The sequence below is a fragment of the Acomys minous genome, assembly GCF_964271855.1.
Source record: "Acomys minous genome assembly, chromosome: 10".
Classification (NCBI taxonomy): domain Eukaryota; kingdom Metazoa; phylum Chordata; class Mammalia; order Rodentia; family Muridae; genus Acomys; species Acomys minous.
In genome coordinates, this window is record NC_140491.1 from 94,829,461 (window position 1) to 94,854,252 (window position 24,792).

General features: G+C 44.2%; 1 protein-coding gene across 1 annotated transcript; it reads left to right on the plus strand.

The window, feature by feature from the left end:
• The first annotated feature begins 1,076 nt into the window (after positions 1-1,076).
• DAPL1 (death associated protein like 1) lies at positions 1,077-22,885 on the plus strand. Its single transcript, XM_084800049.1, has 4 exons — positions 1,077-1,213; positions 10,858-10,945; positions 13,387-13,447; positions 22,595-22,885. The coding sequence occupies exons 1-4, from the start codon at positions 1,156-1,158 to the stop codon at positions 22,709-22,711; spliced, it is 324 nt and encodes a 107-aa protein (XP_084656175.1). The 5' UTR covers positions 1,077-1,155; the 3' UTR covers positions 22,712-22,885.
• Positions 22,886-24,792: the final 1,907 nt, after the last annotated feature.

Here is a 24,792-nt window from a genome sequence, read left to right on the forward strand (position 1 = left end):
AGTAGTTTTTATTTCCCTTAGGAGAATTCCCAGCTATTGGGTTATTGGCTACACAATATGTGCTAGGGGTGTTGAATTGACTTCTAACATTTTTTACTTTTTTATATTCTATTATACATTATATCTCATAACAATGTATAAAAGCTCATGTTGCTTTAACATCTTCACTAACATTTTATTATTTATTTGTTTATTTTTGCAGTTGAGGTATTCTGGTACATAAGTAGTTTGGGGAGGTTTGGGGAGGCAGGGGGTTGTCTTTTTTTCCAGACAGGGTTTCTCTGTATAACCGCCCTGATTGTCCTGGAACTCACTTTGTAGACCAGGCTGTCCTGGAACTCACAGAGCTCCTTCTGCCACTGCCCCCCCCCCCCCCACTCCCTGCAAGTGCTGGGATTAAAGGTGTGCGCCACCACAGCCGGCTGAAGGGCAGTTTTTACTGGAAGAAGAGTTTGTCCAAGTACTATCTGCTAAATGTTGGCCCTGGAGATATGGCAATAAGCTGCAATACATACATCTATTGGTTTCCAGACTACCATTTACTATATGACCACTAATACTTCTGCATCACTAAATATTACTTGAAATATGACTTGGAATACGCTCTACATTCTCTTGGCCACATCTTAATTTAGCTAAGCCTCTGTTTGGGGGATATTTATGTTAATTCCCTTCAAAATGACCCAAAATAAGAAAGAAAAGAAATATGCAATTAATATACTTGAGTAGAAGCCTCTGTCCACACCTGCAATCATTTTCTTCATATGAATGCTTGACACTGGGAAACCCTCCAAAAGGCATAGGCATTGTGCTCACTTGTAATTGTCTCTTGGAAAGACCCCAGATGTCATCAAACAATGACCCTGTCTTGTCCACCGATAGGAAGAACGCCACCAGACTGCATCTTCTCTACGTTCTCCTCAGAGATCCCTCTGTCCTGTAGACATCTACCTGGCTTTCCCAGATCAAAGAAAGAAGAGAACGCTTGCCAAGGAGACTTAGGTTCCAGGGCAGCTGAGTGACAAGCCCAGTTGTTGCTCAGCAATACCCTCAAGGGGCCCCGCCCCTTGCAGCTATAAAGCCTTAGAGAGGTGAGATGAGGCAGCCACAACTGGCAGTCAGCCTCCAGAGCAAGGCACTGGCACACAGGCAACTATGGCAAATGGGGTGCAAGTCCTGCCGTCCCCGCTGAAAGCGCGGCACCCGCCAGCAGGTAGGTTCCCCCCACCTGACCTCACTCTGCTCCCCTCCCGCAGCTGCAGGCTCCCATCCATCCTCCTGGAAGCAGCTCAGCCGAGCCAAGGTTGTCAGCTCCCCACGGTTGCTTTAACTTCCAGCAAGCCTGAGGTCCTCCAAGCGTGTAGCTTAGCTGTGACACATCCTCACCTGGGTGCATGCATTACCACCCTGGGGAGCCCTGCCCAGTTTTCCACCGCTCATGATCTGTTTCTCCAAGATGCCCATGGTTAGGTGACTTCATACTGACTTCCACGCACAGAACACTGCCCCATTTCTGCTTCTGGAGTCTTTGGGCTTGGGCAATACTATCGGCCCATAAACTGAGGAGCACTTTTTAATAAGGACCCAGGGACCGGTGGGGGTGGGGGGGTGGGGGAGAGGGGGCGGGGATGGGGCCCTACCGTCTGGAGTGTCTTGTGTCTTTAAACGCATGCTATTCCCATCAAGTCTGTAGGCTATAGGAACTGGCTCTCTTGTAACTAAGCAAATATGTTTGTATAGCTTGGCTAGCACAAACAGGCCTATTTTTTAAAGCAGATTTTACATTCTTAAAACTGCAGTCCTTTTTCCTTGACATCTCAAACGCTTGGCTACTTTGTCCTCGCCTGTCTCCACTTACAAATCCAGTTGTTTGTATTATACTTTGTCACGTCTAAGGAAGGTGAGGCCTCTTAGCCGCTGGCAGGTATGACAGGCCCAGGCCTGGCCCAGGGCGAGGATCTGATACAGACCCAGTGCTTTCTGGAAGACAGCCCAGGAGAACTAAAGTTTCTCCGCTTCTTCTTGACACCATAACCAATCTTCTTTGTCAAGCTACTGACATTCTACACTTGTAGTTGAATTCAGCAAATGTTAACATTAAAATGTTTAAGGTATTGATGCAAATGAATTGGGGGGGGGAGGACTATATATACAGTTGTTAAAAGCGGAATTTATATCCTGCACAGATGAAAATCAATGCGCCATTCTCTTCCTGCTGCCTCCACTCCAATTCTTCAGAAAACAATGCAGCTAAAAATATGATTTGCTGCAGTATATTTACAAAGTTAAACTAAGCAAATGAAAGTCTGAATGATACCCACCCCCCAAGGTCCTGTCCCCATCACTAATGGTCACTAATTACTCTGTGTACATGGCACACCACGACTCCATCAAGCATGTCAGAATGCCTCTGGCATGACAGTGAATTATGAACTGTGACACTGCAGATAAGAGGTTTGGGATAATTGGGATGGAGATACAGGCCGACTTGCTTCCCTTCCGAGCTCAAAAGAACAAAGAAGCTTCACCCTTCATCTTGCCTCCCCATATTTTTTTTTTTAAAGTCTGAACCAGTCTGCAATGATGCAACATTTTATTTATGGAACAAAACTAATAAGGTGCCAAAAATTCTATTAAATCTTCACCTGATATTTAAGAAGCAAAATACAGATGTCTGACAGCAGGAAGCTAATGCCATATGGTGGGAAGGCAAAAGGCATTTAGAACTTCACTTTTAATCTACGTCTCTGAGCCTCTGTCTTCCTACCTCTGAAAGGGGACACTAAGCAGCATCAATCTGGTAAGGCTACTGTGAAGATGAGAGGAGACAGTTAATGTAAAGTACCTGACACTTGAATGTTGACCTTTAAAAACACAGGCCTGATAAAACCCACTGTAGTCAGCAGAGCGATCTTTCCAGACTCCAAGGCAGCCAGACATGAAGCCTTCCTCACGGCACCTGCTACGGTAGTCCAGACAGAAAGCAATTGCAATGGGAAAAGACACTAATGCTTGCATCGTAGTTATGAATGAAACCACTCAGGAGGCAGGCAGCTGTAACCCTCCCAGCTACTTACGTGCGCTGAGCACAGCCTTTATGTATATTAATGTAATATATCACACCACTGTTAGCCTTGGTTTGAGTGCTTCTTTTATGTGTATTAATGTTAATATTTCAGCACCACTGTTAGCCTTGATTTCATGTTTATGCCCTGAAACAAAACAGTGTTAACCATGGACTAGCCTGGACTCTAGGAAGCATAACTGTGAATTTCCTGGGTTTGTTTCTTTGTTTAATTTGCCTTTCTGTTAGTTTTATAAGAACTAAACATTACGTGAGCGACAGTAGCGACATTTTGTGAGGAGAAGGTGGTCCAAGGAAGGTAATGCGTGATGACGAGGAAGACTAGCAGTCACTCATGACTTCTTGTGATTTAAGCCAAAAGATGAGAGCTGTACAGAGAGAGGGTCAGCTGTGAGTTGCAAGAGCCATGTTCTGGCTTATGAGGGAAAGAGAAGTTTATGCAGAAGGGCCATCATGAAGAACCCCAGAGGTGACTATAACTACCTAAGGACCAGTGTCACTTAAAAAAACAAAACAAAACAAAACAAAAAACAAAATGGAGGGCAGGAAGGATGGGACAGAGCAGTGAAGGAGGAAGATCAATAAGAACACAGTATATCTACACATATACACATAAAAAGGCTGTAATTGCTGGGGTGGGCATTAGATATATAAAATTGTCAAAGAATCCATAAAAGATACCCTATTAAAACAATTAAAAAAAAATAAGCCAGGCACAGTGATGCATTCCTTTAATCTCAGCACTCAGGAGACAGAATCAGGCAGATTTCTGTGCATCCGAGGACAGCCTGGTCTACCAAGAGAATCCCAGGCCAGCTGGGGCTACGTAAGTGAGATTCTGTCATCCCTCCAAAAAAAAATTTTTTTTAAGACATGAAAACTAACAAAAGGAAGTTTCCATTTTTGACAACCTAACTGGTTAACTCATACAGTGTAGGGGGGACCTATACAGGGGCGGGAGGGAGAGAAAGAAGTGTATGAGATCCTCTGCCCAAACCATCACGGATAAGGGAGCTGATGACTGCAAGGGCAGCTGCCATTCAGCCAGAGTCAACCTTGCACCGCACAGCATAGAAAAGTCTGGCCATGGCAGCAGCTGTACAGATAAAGAATGTTCTACAGGGAAGCATCACAGGAGCAGGCTGGAACTCAGAGAGGCCAAGAGACTCCTCTAAAGACACACAGCCCTGAGGCTGGAAGATAAAAACCTCTTTTATTGAGAATTTTTCAGGGATCTTGACTGGAAACCAAAAATTTGCTGACAAGTCAACGACTCTGAATGTACACTGAGCGTTCTGTAGGCGTTTACCTTTTAATTAAATCTTCAAGTTAAGTTTTCCTCCATAAGCAGAGTTTGCACAAACGTGTTTTCTTGCTTTCTTATATACACTCCCCATGGTCTAGAGAAAGAAAGGACTAATTTTTCTTACAGGCTGGCTCTCCTGTTGACTGCTCTCTACCAAATACTGAAAGAAGCTTAACTGAAAAGTATACAGAATCTGAAACTACAAGATCTATCTTTGAAAAATTGCAAGCCACAAAATCCACTACAAGAGCTCAGCTCCACCCCAGAGACAAGAGGGGAAGTGTCAATCCTCCTGTACCAACTTAGGTTTTTGAGGGGTTTTGTTTTGTTTTGGTTTGGTTTGGTTTTTTGAGATAGGGTTTCTCTGTGTAACAGCCCTGTGTGCCTGTCCTGGACTCACTTTGTAGTCCAGGCTGACCTCAAACAACTTAGGTTTTTTTTTTTTTTTTTTTAACAAAACAACCCAAAAGAACATACTTTTACTTCTACAGATTCTAGTTCTTTTTACTCGCCAAAATTCCTGAACAATCCTACTGTATTTGTATTCAAATTTGTATTGATGGTCCCTTAAGATGGTAAGCCCATTTGTATGTTACTTTGTTGAATTGCAGTTAGCTTTACACAAAGATCCCAGAGACAATATAGTACAAATGGGAAGTTGGAGTTCGGGCACATGTAAAAGGTTGGGTTTAGACATAGTGAATCCTTGGAAAGACCTTCCAGCCACACGTGGTGTTAGCAAAATGGGCCAGGGTGTGCTTGTAGTGGGCTGTAGTGGCGATTTGTCTAGATCTTGGGAGACCAGTGAGACCAGTGTTCCCAGCAGAGCTTTGAAGATGACCCTCCCATAAACTGGTTCCAACTGGTTCATTCACCACAAGTTTGTGAGAGCCCTACTCTATAAAACGAGTGCATCCACCCACAGAGAGTTTCTGTGTCTCGACACTAATGAAATTATCTTCCCTAAATGTCTCTTCTTTATTCTTAAAAATGAAGAACTCCTGCAGCGCGGGTTTCAAAAATAGCCTTTAGTGTTTGTTTCTCTGTTAAGCACTACTAATGCTCTTTCTGAAGTAAGGCAAGTGATGGATGGATGTTCTTTTCACAGTAGATTAGAAGGTTTAGAATCATAGTAAGGGCCTCATTGACAATGACTATGCCAGTCAATTTCTCCTAAGTTCCCCAGAATTGTCCTGGGATGCTCGGGACAGACCAACCTCTTCCCCTCACTTGAGTACGCGGAGAGGCACTGACCACGGTAGCACCACTTCACACTGAGTAATACAAACTATTCTGAAACTCTTCTTATTTGATATCCACTCTGCCTTCTCCTTCTGGAGCAACCTAAGATAAATCTAAATAGTAATAAGCACTAACCAGCAAGTGCCTGCCATGCACCAAAGGCTTATGTATCTTTTAAAAAGTATTCCCCAGTTTTAAACATTTGTATTTACTTATATGTGTGGGTGGTGCACCCCACAGCACACACGCATGGTCAGAGGACGGGCTGCAATATGAGTCAGCTCTACCACATGGGTCCTGGTGATTGAACTCAAGTTATTCGGCTTGGTGGCAAGCACCCTCACCCACTGAGTCATTTTGCCAGTATGGTTTATGTACCTTTAGTCTTAAGAATACCTTAAGAGTGGTGGCGCACGCCTGTAATCCCAGCACTCAGGGAGGCAGAGGCAGGCAGATCTCTGTGATTTCGAGGCCAGCTTGGCCTACAAAGTGAGTCCTGTCTTGAAAAAAAAACCAACACCAAAACCAAACAAACAAAAACCAAACCAAACCAAACCAAAAAACCCTTTGAACAATGGGACTTATTCCTTTCTGAAGGATGTGGAAACCAAGCCTGAAAGAAAACGAGATATTTAGCTTACAGCCACTGTATTTGTCTGTTTTCCATTAGCATAACGAAATACTTCAGACGGGCTAACTTTATAAATGAACTGGGTTTATTCAGCTCCCAGTTCTGGAGACTGACTCTGGTGAAGACCTTATGGAGGAAGAGCTGGACTCTCTCAGTAGAAGGCAAGACGAAGATTAGCTGGGGTTCCTATGTCCCTTCTGAGGGCCACTCCCAGCTGACCTAAGGATTCCCAGGAGCCCTACCTCTTAACACTTACTCCCCTTCATTATCAGCGCACTGAGGACCAGTTTCTGAGATGATCAACCCTTTGAGGACAACTCAAGCCATAGGCAAATCACAGAGGTCACGAAGCTTTGGGGGAGTGGAGGAGATGCCCTACTTTGCCAAGAGTCCTTAGGACTCCCATGATCCCCAATATGACACATGGCCCTTCAGAACTTTGGTGATGGTACCCTCACCTCCCTCCAGTAGTCTTACTGGATTCCGCGGCTCTTCCTGTCACTGAGCTCCCTTCCCTCTCTCGAGGTACTCTCCTCTAGAGACTGGATGAGTCCTTCCAAATTAACTCAACATTAAAAAAAAAAAAAGCAATGATCTAATTAATGAACTGCATTAAGGAAAAAAACTCATATAAACATATTCATAAATGTTGAAATGCATTTGTTTAAATTCAATATTTACTCAAATAACAGAGTAATATAGAATGATAATAAAGATTATTCCCTAAATATGATGAAAATTTTATAATATGTGTATGTATTATATATATAAACACACATATATACACATATGTATATGTATTATATATGTACATCAAGAGATATGTAGGAAAAGAAGGCCACCCAAGGAATTTATTACATTTAGTAAGGAAATACAAGCCTTTAGAAATTAGAAAGACAAAGATGTTCACATTCACCACTATTTAACATTTCTCTAAAGGAGCTATATTGTTTTTGTAAATTATATATATTTTTTTTCACCTGGAAAATCAAAGAGAATCTAGAGAAAGTTATAATAAGCAATAATAGAATTCACTATATCTAGGTATAAAATAAATTAAGATAAACTCACTGAGGTTCAGTTAATTTTTTCAGTTCTAGGTTCTTAGTTTGGAAATGAGGAATAGACCTGATTTAAAATAGTGGTATCAACAAGGAGAAAATGCTTATAAAGGATGTGCAAGCTTGATCTGAACAAATGCCCAAGGGGCTTCGAAGAGGTGAACACTAGAAAACCACATATCCTCTCAAATACAGAGCCAGCAAGAGTATAATGCCATCAATGTCCCCTTTTAAAACATCCATAAGTTGGGGATGGAGAGATGACTCAGAGGTTAAGAGCACGGTCTATTCTTCCAGAGGTTCTGAGTTCAATTCCCAGCAACCACATGGTGGCTCACAACCATCTGTAATGAGATCTGGTGCCCTCTTCTGGCATGCAGGCATGCATGGGGGCAGAATACTGTATAAGTAATAAATAAATCTTTTTTAAAAAGCCATACATTTATCCAGGTGCGGTGGTGCACATCTATAATATACCTGTACATGTATACTTATGCCCAAGAACTCAGTGTACAGTAAAGGTGCACTTCAAATTGATAGAGAAAAGATTATTTTTCAACATTTGGACCACCAAAAAAAAAAAATCTTACGTCAAACCAGGTGTGCTGGTGCATGCCTATAACAGGAGGTGAAGGCAGGATCACTGGGGATTTAAGGCTAGCTTGGGCTACACAGGCAATCCTGGACTCATAGCAAAATCTGGTCTCAACAGCCTCAAAACAAGACAGACCTACCTCTTCCGTCTGACTGACTTGCATCACATATATCACTGAAGGAACAAGGCATAAGTCTATAACCAGAGCCTGGTTTTACAGGCTGAAACCATGGAGCTTCCAGAAGACAGCAGAGAATGCCTGTAAAACACCATCCTTACAAGTCCATATGCGATCAATAAGTCTACATAAGAACAGAACAGTTTTGCAAATGGGAAGACATTGTCAATAAGTAAAAAAGCAGTAAATGGTACAATTAACTACTTTACATTCACAATGCAGTTCACAAACAGCTCCCAAAATTCAGTATGAAAAAGATGAAAACTAGGAGAATTGTACAAAAACTATGGACACCTCACGGAAAAGAAAACACAAAAATACCTTCTAAAGCAAGCGTAAGCTGGAATAACAAGATAAAGTGCAATTGCCAGGAGGTGGTGGTGAACGCCTTTAATCCCAGCCCTTGGGAGGCAGAGGCAGATGGATCGCTGTGAGTTTGAGGCCAGCCTGGTCTACAAAGCAAGTCCAGGACAGCCAAGGCTACACAGAGAAAACCTGTCTGGAAAAACTAGATAAAGTGCAACTTAAAGCAATGAGATACTGTAACCTGGAATTTTAGGACAACAGCCCTTGTTCTGGCAGCTCCAAGTAGCTATGTTTGGCCATTTTTCCCAACCTGCCATTTAAAGGCATGCATGGTGACCAAAATCATAGAGATTTGATCTATGTGCACTGGGAAGAAGAGCAGACAAAGGGGGCGCAGTGATGCCCACTTTCGTCTTCCAGGTCCCGACACGAGCTTGAGGCTTAGGATTGCCTTTTTTTTTTTATTATTATTAACGTGTATGTTAATAAACGTGTAAAGCCAGAAAAGGGTGTTAGAACTTCTAGAACGGGAGTTACAGGTGGCTATGAACTCCAGGGGGCTCTGGGAACTGAACCAGTTCTCCACAAGGCCAGCAAGCACTGCTAGGTCTCTGTCCCCAGCCCAAGCGTTAGGTTTAGATACAGGAAGAACCGGGGAGGGTAAGGTGGGATGTCTTCTTTCCCCCAGCCAACCCCTCTGCTTTCTGCCTCTTCTCTAACACCTGGACACAGAAGGCGGCCCAAATGAAGGCAGCAGCGTAAGGGAAGACAGAGAAGGCGGCCCAAATGAAGGCAGCAGCGTAAGGGAAGACAGAGAAGGCGGCCCAAATGAAGGCAGCAGCGTAAGGGAAGACAGAGATGTTGGGCTTTCATCCTGCTTCCGCGGCAGCTTCTCCTTGACCATTAGAGTTCTAAGTTTTAGCTCACTGGTTGACACAAGCAATGCATTTTCTGGCTCATTGTGTGGAGAAACAGCTGTTGCCATGGTAGCAGATGAGACTGTAAACTAGTGCCACCTCTGTGAAGGGCCGGTTCAGCAAGATTTAACAAAATTCCGAATGCACCTGGCCCAAGTCACTTCTGGGAAGGCATGTCACAGAGAAGACAGACATGTGCTAGTAGAAAGTTCTGTATTAAAAAAGGGTACCCGGCGTAGCTTTGTTTATAATTGCAATGAATTAGAAATGTTATCAGATGCTTAGTATTAGCAAAATGGCTAAGTAAACACAGGTTTTCATAGTAGAATTGCAAAGAAGATAATAAGAAGAGAGACACAGATAAAGGTAGAGAAATTTAGAGTGTTCTATAAAATGTGTGGCTAAGGGGGAGGTGGGAGGGAATAAACCAGACACAGAACCGTTAGTACCTTAGGCTACCATTTAAAACAATGTGTAAACTGTCTGTGGGTGAAGACCAGGAATGGTGGGAGGCAGTCACAAATCTTCCTGTTTCTTGACTGTGCACCTTCTTCATGTATGCCCTCTCACAAGAATTAAGTATTAATATTTATAAGAACGGTGATAAAGACAACACACAAAGGCACTGAGAAATAGGTTTTCTTTACTCTTCACCTTATTGGGATTAGTTTTAGAAAGTTGTTCAAGGGGCGTTTCCCTAAAGAGAATTAACAGGTTTAAACAAATCAGCGTCCGTGTGTAGCCATTACACATTCGAGCTTGTCAGATTTTAGATGTGTGATTTCTTTCCTGGGAAAAGAGGAAGGTATTTGTTTTGACTTGCAATCTGAATCGGGCTGTTTCGTTTCCAAAGCTGATTTCAGCTGACATTGTTGAACACTTGGATTGCTTTTAGGTCGTCTGTAGCCTAATTAACACTAATTGAACTCTTGAATGGCGTGACTATTAATACAGTTTAATTACTCATTAGATTCCACAGAGCTCGGCCAGCGTGGCAGTTTGGGGTCTGAGATGAAGGTGGCTAGCCTCTGGAATTCAAAGCCCCTCATTTGAATTAAACGTCTGTCAGCACCCTGAAACTTGGCTCATCTCTCAGAATCTGGCTTTTGAAAGCTTCGGTTGAGAAAAAAAAAAATTTTTTTTTAAAAATGCAAGCCATGCAAAAGCTTTAATCTTGTGGGAAAACAAAGGGTCACACTGTAATTATGGGTTGCTATCTTGAAGAATGTAATTGGTTTGATAACAAGAGAAAAAATGTTTTGTTTTGTTTTTCCACCAAATGCCTAAGGGAGTATGATGTTATTCTTCCTACTCTTAAGGTGTGACTTTCTTTGCCTTTCCCCCTCCATGAGCATAAAAAAGTAAACCCCAGACCTTCCTCCTCCCTACCCTGACTTCCTTAGGGTTCCCCACCCCCTTCTCTTTAATTCTGTTGTTTAAAGATTTTAATCCATGTAAATTTGGAAGCTTGGCTACGAGTCCCTGCCTGAGAAACAAAGCTACTCTAACGTGCACGTTGGTGCTTCTCGGTTCCAGTGAAAGCGGGAGGAATGCGAATTTCCAAAAAGCAAGAAATGGGCGTTTTGGAAAAACACACCAAAAAAACAGGATTGGAGAAAACAAGGTAGGGATTACTTAACATTCTGCCTCCAGAAGTTATCTGGGGACAAACCAGGGCCCCCAAGAATTTCAAGGGGAGCAGCCAGGCTTGGGGAGGGATGATGAATCCTGGTTCTGGGCTACCGACCAGGGTGTCCCTGGGTCTCCATCACATCACCTGTTCTCCTCGCTGTGGTCCCCCTAGCCACCTCCCACTCACAAAGTGTGGTCCTAAATGCATCTCACCCTGATGCTCACCCATGCATCGTACTTCAGATCGTTTTTTTTTTAAATCTTGTACTTTGGGGGCTGGAGAGATGGCTCAGAGGTTAAGGGCACTGACTGCTCTTCCAGAGGTCCTGAGTTCAATTCCCAGAAACCACATGGTGGCTCACAACCATCTACAGCGTGATCTGATGCCCTCTTCTGGCCTGTAGGAATACTGTATCCATAATAAATAAGTTTAAAAAAAAAAAACTTGCACTTCATATGACCTTTTTCATACCATGCTCCATGGTAAAGTGAGGAGTCCCTTGAATTAAACAGTTGCCCCTGGAAGTTTTTTTTTTCTTATTATTATGTATACATATGTATACAGATCACATTATAGATGGTTGTGAGCCACCATGTGGTTGCTGGAAATTAAACTCAGGACCTCTGGAGGAGCAGTCGGTGCCCTTAACCTCTGAGCCATCTCTCCAGCCCCACTGGAAGTCTTTAAACCACCATTCACTTAAACTAAGGGCTACTATGTGCTGACTAGTTTTATGTCAACTTGACACAGGCTAGAGTAAGTTGAGGTGAGGGAAACTCAACAAAGGAAAACGCTGCCTGTGGACAAGCCCGTAGAACAGTTTCTCGACTGATAATTGATAGGGGTGGTCCAGCTCACTGTGGGCGGTGGCTCCCCTACACTGGTGCTCCTGAGTGCTAGCAGAAAGCAAGGCAGGGAAAAGCCATGAGGAGCAAGCCAGCAAGAAACACTCCTCCACGGCCTCTGTGCCAGTGCCTGCCTCCAGGTTCCTGGCCTGCCTAAGCCCCTGCCCTGACTTCCATCAGTGATGGACTGTTACCTGGAAGTGTGAGATGAAATCATCTCTCCTCCCCTAGTTGCTCATGGTCAGGGTGTTTATCACAGCGACTAGAACCATGACTAAGACAAAGCTTGGAAGCTACCAATACCGGGGCTGTTTTCTCCCTGCTGCTTCTAGCATGACCGTGACATAATAAAGTTAGAGGTATAAATTGGTGTGTCCTATGCACCCAAAGACTTGCTTAAGGAAAGTAAGTGCATTTGGAAAAGAAGTTAATATATCAGCCTGATTCCTCTGAGTGGCCCAGTGAGGGGTGCTTCAGAGGCTGGTTTCCATGGAACACTAGTGAGTCATTCAAAAAGAGTTGATAAAAAGATGCTCAGGAAACAAACTGTAATTTCTTTGTCCCTTTCAAACCAAATATGTGTGTGTGTGTGTGTGTGTGTGTGTGTGTGTGTGTGTATGTGTGTGTTGTTCATGTACATGCTTACTCACATATGTAGAGTCCTGATGTTGACTCTCAGCATTCTCCTGCCTCTGCATCTCGAGGACTGAGGCTGTAGGCAGGCCACTGAGCCTACCTGGATTTATGTGGGTTCTAGGGATTCGAACTCCGGTCTTCGACCTTGCATGGCAATGCCCTTTCTCCACTGAGCCATCCTCCCAGCCCCTAAATAAAGTTATCTTTATATTACTTTTCAAGTTTTCCTCCCAATATATATATATAGAAGGGGTTTTTGTAAAGGATTTCACACACACACATGAAACAGATAATTAAATACTGATCAGCCTCTATGAGCAACAAATCACTGGCTTGTTCCTGATACCAGAAAATAACAATCCCATGATGAAAGCGGGACTGTAAATTCTCAATAGCAACTCCCACACAGTGTTTATCTTCTCACGCAGCATCCAGGGCAGCTCCTAAGATAGTAAGTTTGTGCTGGAAATGGTATCAGACTGTGCTGCCTCGGAAGATGGTTAACTAGGGGGCCTGTTCTTTTCTCAACTCTGCCAAGTGTAAGCCCAGACAACCATTACATCAGTTACTGGGCCTGGGCCTGGGCCTCCGAAGAATCCAGGCTTGGGAAGGGTTTATAACAGACAAGTCATTGACTTCTCTGCACTTAGAGGAACGGAGCTTACTATTAACTCTAAGCTCAGCTGGACAGTGTGCACAGGAGTTGGTTAGACATTGTTATCAAGGCGATGGTGCTAGAAGTCCACTCTGGTGGCCGGAGGTTGTTTGCTGGTCACTGCGAAGTGGGAGTGCATTGCAAGCTCTTTACTGCCTGAAACGCCTCCCTGACCCAGTGGGGTGATGCTGTGGGTTGAGTCTAGAGTCTCCTGTATGCCACCCTACCAAGCCCTGAGCTACATTCCCAGCCCCCAAGATCCGGATCTTATTTAGAGTTTCCTTTCATCTTCACAGCGCCATCACAAATGTTGCCAAGATACAGATGTTGGACGCTCTGAACGACACACTGGACAAGGTGAGCCATGCGTGAAGAGATGCACATGATGCTCTAACGCTGTATTTACCCAGTGGATTGAGAGGCTCATGGGAGCCGGCAGATGGCCACTGGGATTTCTCCAGCCCTTGAGTTTGATGCCCATGTGAAAAAAAAAAGAAATCAGTCTGTTCCCAGTTAGAGAAACATAAAATTGTTAAAATGAGAAGAGCTGTATCTCCTAACTCCCTAAAGTGACTCTAAATAAGTCATTTCAAAACAAGGCAGGGGATGAGGTGAGAGTCGTGATGCCGAGTGTACAGAACTCTTCTTTGCCCTCCCAGATATTTCTCAGAGAGACTGGCATAATTTTACAAAAGACAGCTTTTGTACAAAGGCCAGCCGTTCTTGGCCTTCCTCCGCACCTCTGCATCTCCATGGAAAATACTTGATTTGTGGCAATGTGGGCAGCAGAGGGCTGAGTGGTTGGGGGCTGGAGGCGGCCAGACACCAGCTGGGTTATCAAGTCAAGTCCATTTATAAGGAAAGTTCACTGCTACAATTTTTCCTTCTAGAGCTTGAACTTCTTCCAAGTAGCTCAGACAGCTCAAAAGAGTCATATTGGGCAAACAACGGTTTGTGGTTTGGGACTCTGTGACTGTGCCTCCCCTCCCTAAACTCTGTAGGTAAACTCTGGGCAGCCTTATTCTGTTTTCAGGAGACAAATACATGTACCCTAAGGGTGTCAAAGAGGACCACTCTTTCTCTACTTAGCCATTAATTGAAGGAACGGGACAGAGCAGCCTCTGTTTAAAGACTTGAAGTCATAAGGGAGTTTCCAACTTCTCTCCCACACTTGAGCATTTAATCTGAAATAAACCAGTGGACAGATGAGCAGGAGAAAAGGCCTAGAAGTTTATTGCATGCCCAGGAGCTAAGCAAGGAAAAATGAATATGCAGTAGCCTATCACAGGCTAGGAACCTATACACTTGCAGCATAAAGGGAAAGGAAGTGAAGAGTGTGAGCGATTTAGAGTGAAGGTAAATCCATTTTAGAGGACTGACTGGGCTAGAAGAACAGCCGACAGTTGGCGGCTAAGTCTCTTCTGTGCTCTGGATGTGGGTCAACTCTTGTCGCCCTTGCTGAGCTCTGCTTCAGTTTCTCGGTTGGTGGACTCGGGAAAGAGGGTCACAGCAGCAGAGAATCTTCCAAAGGTTTCTGGCCTTTAGAAAGATGGGCTCCTGCACCTGCTGCTTACTAGGCTTTCTCGGTGTGAGCAAAGAGTGTGCAGAAGGGCCATACTTGGAAGTGTTCTGCTGCCAATTTCAGGTTCTGGGTATCATCAGCTTACTCTGGAAAGAGAGCAGAAACTGTACAGCTGCCCTCAAGAAAAGGGGTGTGTGTGTGTGTGTGTGTGTGTGTGTGTGTGTGTGTGTGTGTGTGTGTCTGTGTGTGTCTGTGTGTCTGTGTAAGTGTGCATGCCTGTGTGTGTCTGTGCCTGTGTGTGTCTGTGTCTGTGTGTCTGTGTAAGTGTGCCTATGAGTGCGTCTGTCTGTGTGTCTGTGTAAGTGTGCCTATGAGTGTGTCTGTCTGTGTATCAATGTGAGCATACGTGTATGCACACAGCCACCAGAAGAAGGTACATGTTAGCCTCGGTCACATTCCACCTATTCCTTTTTGAGGCAGCTACCTTTTTTGTCTTCCATTGCACTCAAGCACACAGGGGACATCAAAATAAAAACTAATGTGCAGGACCTGGTGACACTAGCCTTTCCTCCCACACTTGGAAAGTAAAGGTGAGTGGATCTCTGCGAGTTCAAGACCAGCCTGATCTACATTAACAAGTTCCAAAACCAGTCAGAACTACACAGATGGACCAAACAAACAAACCCAAAATAGAGATATATACCTCCTTTGATGTCCTCCCCAGCCCCTGCATATTAAAGTGGTTCCTCACCTATACTATATGTTGTCATGAAGAACTAGCAATTGGTCAGAAGAAACCCAGTAGTATGATTGAGGATCATCTCTTCCCATGTTCAGCTAGTTATTATATTGAGTTATGCCTAGTCCCAAGAACCCATGTTATGTATGATCTTGATTTTATTTTAGAACTGTAATGGTCTAAGACCACCGCTTCCTACAAGGCCTCATCAACCTTTCAGTCATGACAAGAAATTTCTAATTGTCTACCAACCTAGAGTTTAAGACTTGGGAAATATAGAAACCACTCCCCCAAAGGGTTGGGTCTGAATTAATTTAAGTGAGGAGCACCCTAAGCACGCTCCTGCCACTATTTTTCCATATAGACTTCTGATTTCTTCTTCTTCCTCTTCCTCCTTCTTTTTTGTTTGTTTGTTTGTTTTGAGACAGCGTTTCTCTTGTAGTCCCTCTCTGTCCTGGCCTCACTTTGTAGGCCAGGCTGGTCTTGAACTCATGAGATCTGCCTGCCTCTGCCTCCTAGTGCTGGGATTAAAGACATGTGCCCACGCTGGGCTTCATACATACAAACTTCTTTCTTCTTCCCCCACCCTGTTTCTCCTCCTCTGCCTATCCAGCCCATCCTTCCTACCTCTCCCTCCCTACACAGAACATTCTCATTGTCCACTGGCTGCACACAAGGCCTGATGCCACTGGAGAAAGGCACTGTGTAACTTGAATGTTCTCTGCACTAACATCTGGAGGCGTGGCCTTGATGAACTACTGGCCACTTTCAAAGGCAACTTGGCTTTTAGGATGATACTTAGGTCCTCAACGTTTTGTGGTTTCTCCTGTACTTTGATTTTCTTTCTTTCTAATACAAAGAGATGCCAAGTTGTGTTCTCAGCATACAAAGGTATCCTGTTAAACATTAATTGTGCTGTTATGTAGAGGTGTGAATATTGTGAGATTAAAGCTTGGTGATTTTTTTTCCAAGTTGCCACGCATTGGGCCACCCATTGGCCAAAGTTGCCTGTGAAACAGAATCCTAGGAAAGAAAAGTATCAAAGGCAGCTGGGACATTAGGAGGGGTCCTCCTGGTCCACAGATTTGCATCCTCATAGGAGTGCCCATGAATGACACTGATGTGAAGTGTATGCATGAAATGCTTGACTTAACAGGCGGTGGAAATGTAAGTACCAACATTGGAGCTGGACTTAACAGCCAGGGACGATGAATGGAGGAGCCAGCATCCACTCACACCACTCCTCAGGCTCAAAAGCAGAGCCATCCCCTGATCTCTCTCCATCTAGTTTATTTCAGAGCTCCCGGCAGACAGACCTTGATCAGACTTCTTACGCTGTTCTCCCTGAGGCTAAAAATAGGGGATTTGAGCTCACAGGCGTCTACCAGGAAGGAAAATTCTCAACACAAGAGTTTCTCTTGATCGGTTTTTCATGTCACTCCTGTAATGAAGCCATGAGACAGACTTCACATAAACAAACACACACACACACACACACACACACACACACACACACACACACACACACGCATGCACGCACGCATCCCTCAACCTTGATTCTTCCTCATGTTCAGTTAGATACCATTACCTTAGTGACTCAGACAAGAAACAAGTTCTATTCTAATAACACTGTCACTTTACAATGACTAATGATTAAAATTCTAGGACTTTCCCAAGTTAAGATGCTAGCCAAAAGGGAGTAGGCTTCAGGGTAGGAACTGTTTTGACTTCTGCATGCTCTGTGACTCAAGAATATGGTGTCTTCAGCAATTGCCAATTTGGGGAATCTCTGGGACTCTGCTGGCCAAGAACCCTAAAATAGGTAGCCCATTCTTGGCACTGGGCTTTTTTCACTTGCTAGTGTTTAGTAGGGGCATTGACTCCCCTCACCCTATTGTAGGATAAGGCTACTTAAACTCTTTTTGTATACATGTATGTGTGTACATATGCCTATGTTGTATACATGTATGTTTTAGGAAGACAACATCCACAAGTTTCCATATGACTTTTCAAAATGTCTTTAGTGTTGGTTACACCTCCCTAGATCCCCCCCCTTTCTTCCATGTCCTCCCATCACCTCTCCATCCTATTTAACCCTTCACCTTCCATTATTCCTCTTTGACCCTTTATATCACTGTATCCTATTTATCTCCCTTGAAAGAGCATCTCTGGGGCTCCATGCTTGCTTCCTGCCCTCTATGGTATTCTAGATGAAACATGCTTATCTAAAGATTCAGAGCCAGCATCCACATATGAGAGAAAGCATGTAACATTTGTCTTCCTGGGTCTGGATGACCTCACCGAGGAGGGACTCTAGCTCCATTAATTTATCTGCAAACTTCATGAGGTGACTAATATGCCACTTGGTTAACACACTGCATTGCCCTTACCCAGTCATCAACTGACAGACATCCGTTTCTCGGCCATTACAAACATAGCACCAATGAGCATTGGTGAGCAAGTGTGTCTGTGGCAGAATAGAGTCCCTCGGGTATATGCCCAAGAATGGTACCGCTGGGCTGTGTGGTACATCTACTCAGAGATTTTTTAGGACCTTCCACACTGGTTTCTATAGTGGCTGAACCAGCTTACACTCCCACACGCTCTGAGCATGCGTTCCCATTTCCCCATATGCACACCAGCACGTGCTTGTTTTTTATCTTAGTCATTCTGAAGTAAGATGAAATCTCAAAGCAGCTTTGATTTGCATCTCCCTGATAGCTTGAGAAGAGTAGTGAACCTTTAAAAATATATTTCTTAGCCATTCACTTTTTAATTTTTATTTCATTTATTTATTTTTGTTTTGTTTTTCAGGACAAAGTTTCTTTGTATAGCCTTGGCTGTCCTGGAATTTTCTCTGTAGACCAGGCTGGCCTCAAACTCACAGAGATCCACCTGCCCCTGCTCCCAAGCACTGGGATTAAAGTCATGCACCACCACTCACTGCCTGGCTGCATTTCATCTTTGGAAAACTCTGATTAGTTCCTTGCCCCATCTTTAAGAATTTTTAATTAATCTTCCTCAAAATCTATTTTTTTAAATTATCATTTAAGATTTTTTTTTTCTTGAGGCAGGGTTTCTCTGTGCAGCCTGTGCTGTCCTAGATTCGCTTTGTAGACCAGGCTGGCCTTGAACTAATAGAGATCTGCCTGCCTCTGCCTCCCTGAGTGCTGGGTTGCAGGCGTGTGCCACCATGCTGGGCACATCATTTAAGAATTTTAAATCAATCTGGGTGTGGTGGCACAAGCCTTTAATCCCAGCACTTGGGCCAGCCTGGTCTACAAAGTGAGTCCAGGACAGGCAGGGATACACACAGAGAAACCCTGTCTCGGAAAACCAAAAATAAAAGTGTTTTTATCATAGTCTCCCAACTCCTCCACATCCTCCTTCCCCATGCAGCTGCATGCTCCCTCTTAAAAAAAAAAAGCCACTAAAAACATGAAGTTAGATTTGTTTTGGCCAACTACTCCTGGGCATGGGGCCTGCCCTTGAGTGTGGTTGAGCTGATAAGTGGGTTCTTTAAGTCTTACTGTCTTTATTAACATATTCCTACTTCCTTCTCCATCCTGTTGATTGTTCCCCCCCCCCAGCCCCAAACCTCCCAGACCAATTCACAAATAGTGTCAGGACCCTGTGACTGCCTGTCTAATCACTCTAATCTGTGTGTGACACTGCATTTGTTGTTGTTGTTGTTGTTGTTGTTGTTGTTGTTGTTATTATTAATTATTATTATTATTATTTTAATCTTAGCCATTCTGACTGGGGTGAGATGAAATCTCAAAGTTGTTTTGATTTACATTTCTCGGATAGCTTAAGAAGAATACTGAACATCTAAAAAATATATTTCTTAGCCATTTTTTTTTGGGGGGGTTGGTTGGGTGATTGGTTAGTTGGTTTGATTTTTGGTTTTGTTGTTTTTCATGTTGTTTAAGATTTTTTGGTTTGGTTTGGTTTTTGGTTTTTCAGGAGGGAGATTCTTTGTGTAGCCTTGTCTGTCCTGAAACTCTCTGTAGACCATGCTGGCCTCAAAATCATTTCCTAAATAAGTAAACATATAATTGTATGCGATCTTACAATTCTTTTTCTGTGTATGCGTGCACACACGTATATGTGCATACACAAACACACACACACACACACACACACACACACACACACACACACACACACCTGAAGACAGGGACTTGAACAGACCAATGCTCATTGCAACATCATTCCCAGGTCCCAGAAAAGTGAAACATCCATCTATGGATTGGTGGATGGAAAAGCATAACGTGGTATAAAATACAGCATTGCTCATCTTTAAACCAGGAGATTTTTGACAAGTACTATTACCTGAATGAACCCTGAATATATTGTGTTACCTGGAGTGAATAAAGAGAAATATACTGCCTGACTTCCACTTACAGGAGATATCTAGAATAGTCCAATTCATTGAGACAGAATAATACAGGGTTGCCAAGAACTTGGAGAAGATTCGAGGTGTGTGCTAGCTAGTTTTATGCCAACTTGACACGGGCTACAGGCATTTGGGAAGAAGGAAACCTCAGTTAAGAAAATACCCCCACCAGATAGGCATATGATGCATTTTCTTGGTTGATGATTGGTAGGGGCAGGCCGAGCGCACTGTGGGTGCTGCCACCACTGGGCTAGTGGTCCTGGGTGTGATAAGAAAGCATGCTGAGCAAGCCAGAAAGAGTAATCCAGTGATAGACTTACATGAAGGTGTACACTGAAATCAAGTTGCTTTTGGTCATGGTGTTTTGTCACTGTAATAGAAACCCTAACTAAGACAAGGAGTATTGTTTTGGTTTGGTTTGGTATTTTTTGGTTTTTCAACACAGGGTTGCTCTGTATAGCCCTGGCCACCCTGGAACTTGCTCTGTAGACAAGGCTGGCCTTGAACTCACAGCAATCTGCCTGCCTCTGCCTCCCAAGGGCTGGGATTAAAGGCGTCCACCACCATGCCCAGCCCGCTCATTGCTTCTTACACCCAAAGAATAATGACAACAGTGGCTTTCTCCTCCTCACCTCAGCCCTCCCCATCCTGAGGAACCAACTGCTCAGAACACAGTTCTATCAGAGGCATCCATTTGTTTTCTTGTTCACCCTTTTGCCTCACATTTGACCTTCAGTAACTTGCCAGGTGGATGTTGCTAACTGTGATTTAAAGGGTGATTTAAAGTCAACCTGAAATAACTCATCTGTTTTAGATGAAACTGAAAATGCCCACTCTGGATCAAAACCACTAAAGCCAGTGACCCCTGAAATTTCCTTTGGGCTCTAATGTTAAAAGAAAAACAAAACAAAATCCTCCTCCCTTACCATACTGCAACACAGATATATATATGGGATATTTGCTCTGACTTCAAAAAGTTCTCCATTCTTTTTCAACTCTAAAACAATGCTTATAACCAATATTAAGTTATTTTGATTCTTTCTGTTGGAATGTCAGCAGGGGACCGTCCTTGGGGTTAATTAGTACATAGTGTATCTGCTCATTGTAAATAAAGTAAAAAAAATGCTTATAATTAAAACATTTTGCATGATTCTATCCCTCAAAGGTAGCCCTTTTAGACAATGTCAGGTAGAGATTTCGTGTGTGTGTATGTGTGTGTGTATGTATGTGTGTGTGATATGTATGTGGTGTGTATATGTGGTGTGCGTGTGGTGTATGTATGTGTGTGTTTTTGTGTGGTGTGGTGTGGTATGTGGTGTGTTTGTGGCATATATATGTGTGTGTATTTGTGTGTGGTGTGGTGTGTTTGTGATGTATGTATGTGTTTGTGATGTGTGTGTGGTGTGTTTGTGATGTATGTATGCATTTGTGATGTGTGGGTGTGGTGTGTGCTGTGTTTATGGTGTATATATGTATGTGTGTATGTTTGTGGTATGTGTGTGTGTGTTTATAGGGTATTTGTTCATGTTTGTAGTATGTGAGTGTGTGTGGTGTGGTTTGGTATGTGTGTATATGATATGTGTGTGTGTGTGTGTGTGTGTGTGTGTGTGTGTGTGTGTGTACACATGCGCATTTAAAGACCGAGAGTTCTCAGAGTCAAGTTGCACATAAAAATCACTGCTGTGTGCACTAGGTTGGCCACAGATATTTGAGAAGAGCTGTAAGGCACATGTTTTCCTTCGTTTAGATGAGCCCAATCAAACCATAAACAATGTGCTACTTAGAGTCACAACATTTTCTCCCTCCTTGTATTTAGGTTGAGTGTCAAAGCAAGGGCATTCAAATTCAATAGTGATAAATTAGCTACTAGCAAGCCAAGGCCCCACTTCCTGGCTGGCTAACAGCCGTGTCTTGAGGTACTTTGGGGCAGAACTGATGAGCTTGGAAACCCAAAACTGAACAGGCCCAGAGGTCACTGAGTCCAAACTTTTCCTAAGAAACATGTGTAAATCACTCAGCAGCCAGGAGACACCCCCCTAACCCCCCCACCCCGGTCTTACGATGCACTGGGCGTAAATCCCACAGGATCTTTGGTCAATAGGAAATCTCTCTCATTGTCAGAAAGTCTCCCAGTCTGTCTTACTTTAAATATGCTGAAGCCCACTTCCTCACAGCTGACTAACGAGAATTGTTTTCACCTGATGCTAGTTATTTGCCTGTGTTCCTTCCCCAGGCTGTTTAGTTTGAGGCAGGGGGAATGGCCAACGTCACACTCTTTATCAAAAAAAATTACAATTTCCAGTGTGCTGCCCTGATGAATAAATTAACTTCTTTCAGAGGCTCTTTTTTCCTGATTGTTTAATGATTAATTAAAGACTGTTCCCCTCCTCAGCACCTCTCCTTAATGTCTCCACATCCTTCTTAGACTATAACCTAGAATCACTCTAATATCACAGAGCAGTGGCACACATATGATTCACCACTTCTGCTTTTCAAAATGGGACCTCAAGACAAATATATAGCCTGGCGTGGTAGTACATGCTTCCAATCCCAGCCCTTGGATGGCTGAGACAGGGGGATCATGAGTTCAAGGCCAGCCTAGACTTTTACTTACATATGTCATATATTCTTATGGCTATAAAAGCTAAAGACACATTAGTGAAGGAAACAGTGTAACATACACTTACTCCCATGGGCCAAGGACAGGAAGTACTGTGGAAGGAAGGTCTCAGCAAAGAAATAAACGAACTCTGACTTGACCAGCTGTATTGCTTTCTACCACTATAATATTTCATGATCCAACAAACCCAATGTGTTTATGTCCTCTTCCCTTCTCACTTTTAGCTCAACCATAAATTTCCAGCAACAGTTCACACGGCACATCAAAAACCCACTCCTGCTCTAGAGAAGGCCGCTCCCCTGAAGAGGCCTCACATTATCCAGCAGCCTCGAAAGTCTTAGACCAGGATATAAAACACAGGCATCTGGTCAACCTCCCCATGATCCGGACAGTCAGCAAAAACAGCCAACACTTCCTGTAGGCCTGCTGCTGCTGCCCTTGTTTGGTATATAAGACAACTTTTGTATCTTCCATTTTTACGTTAGATAATAAAGTTTCCAAAGTTATAAACCCAATATGTTCCTGTGTCCCTTTTGCTATGGCTCAGGGTCCTACTGGAATTCTATTAGTAATTCTGCAGCGTGTGAAAAGAATCCCGGACACCTAATGAATCTATCCACTGCCATAGGTCAGTGCCCATCTCCTGGATACTGACTGAGTTAACGCACACATGCTCAGTTCTCCTTAAGAGCCAGCCCTGCCCCTGGGTCTGCTGGGCAGACAAGGGAGACACACACTTCCTTTCCCTCATCCCTCTTGAGACATCTATGGCTGTCAGGAGAGCTGGCCCTAGTTGAAGGGAAAGGGGTTTGATTGCTTGTGAGCTGGCCTGGGGGCATGGGAACGGGAGAGTTGGCTGACTGACCAGCTCAGATCTCTCTCAGGCCCAGATCCAGGGCTGTAAATTGAACCACCCCAACATTTACCCCATTAATGAAGTGCTGTAGTGCATAAAGGGGACCAGTGCTACAGATCCAAAACTACAGGATCTCCATGACACAGGCCAAGTGGATATCCAAGAGGAGACCCAAGGAAGGTTCCAGTATTGCTAACAGTAGCAGAAGACAGAGGCTTTGTACCAGACTGACGAGTCATGGCAACGAGCATTTGCAAAGCAAAGATGTGCGGACAAAAGTGTGTACTGTGGGACACACTGTGACGCAACACAGCTTCCATGAGTGCCTCTCCCCCCCACCCCCCCTCTGCCCCACCCCCACCCAATTCCTTTGTCTCTGCCCTAAGCTTAGACAGACTCTTCACAAACACTATGGAATAGAAAACAATAATTTTGGAAACCACCGGGAGAATCTCTTACCATAAAATGGAGATTGCCGTCACTGCACCAGTTACAAGAGCCAAAGCAAACAATCAGAAGACACACCGCTGGGCCCATGAAACTGGAGCCACAGAGGGGGAGGGGGAGGGGAAGCACAGGCTAAAAGATGGCTTTCAGAGTGAGCAAGACGGTGCAGTGAGTAAACTTAGAGGGATGGAAGTTAAGCACGGGAGAAGGTGGATTCTTGCTGAGAAAAAATGGTATGAAGAACCATCTCTAATGTAGGCTCCGACCTTTTCCAAACCTACTTTGTCTGAGGTTCTTTACTGCTTACACCTCCCTCCCAACCCACCTCCCCTCGATAGGAGGGAAAAGAGGTTACTGGGAGCAGGGGAAGTAGACCTTTTTGGACTCAGTTCCTGGGAGCGACTTCCCTGGCGTAGTTGGCAGGGTTTCGGCAGACCAGCAATTCAACGGAAGTTGCTGCAGGAACCTGGAGCAGCAGCCGGAACCTGGGGCCCTGAAGCATTCTCTGGAGCCGTTCTCCCTAAGGAGTGTCTTGAAGTAGAGCGATGAACAACCAAACAATACCAAGACCCAAGAAGCCCCCCCCCCCCGCCGCCCCCGCCGCCGCCCCCCCCCGCCCCTGCCGCCCCCCCCCCGCCCTCGCCCCCCCCCCACATGAGATGGTTCGTCTTCTAGTGGATAAGCATCACCTGTTCCCTCACAAGTCCGTGTCCCCTCCCCCAGCCCCCCAGCCCCCCAGCCCACACCTGGGATCAAAACAAAAGCATGTTTACATCCATGACACTCTAAGGCCGTTCAAACACCTGGGACAGAACAAGAACCAAGGTAAATAAATGAACGGCAAATAAAACTGTCGTTATGCCCCAGCTCCTCGCAAGGCTCTCTGTCTAAGCGGCATTCTTCAGAGGGGCCCAGGAACAAGCCTTGCTTCTGGCCCATGTGATGTTTTAAAAGCTAACACCCCTCTGTCAGGTGGAGTCACTACCCCTTCTGATTAGTTAAGGTTACCTCATATCCCCCCACCAGGATTCCCCCACATCCATCCCATGTGCAGTGAAAGCTCAAAACGTCCTCAAGATGGCTGTGGATTCCCAGTGGGTCCCCTGCCATAGTCACCTC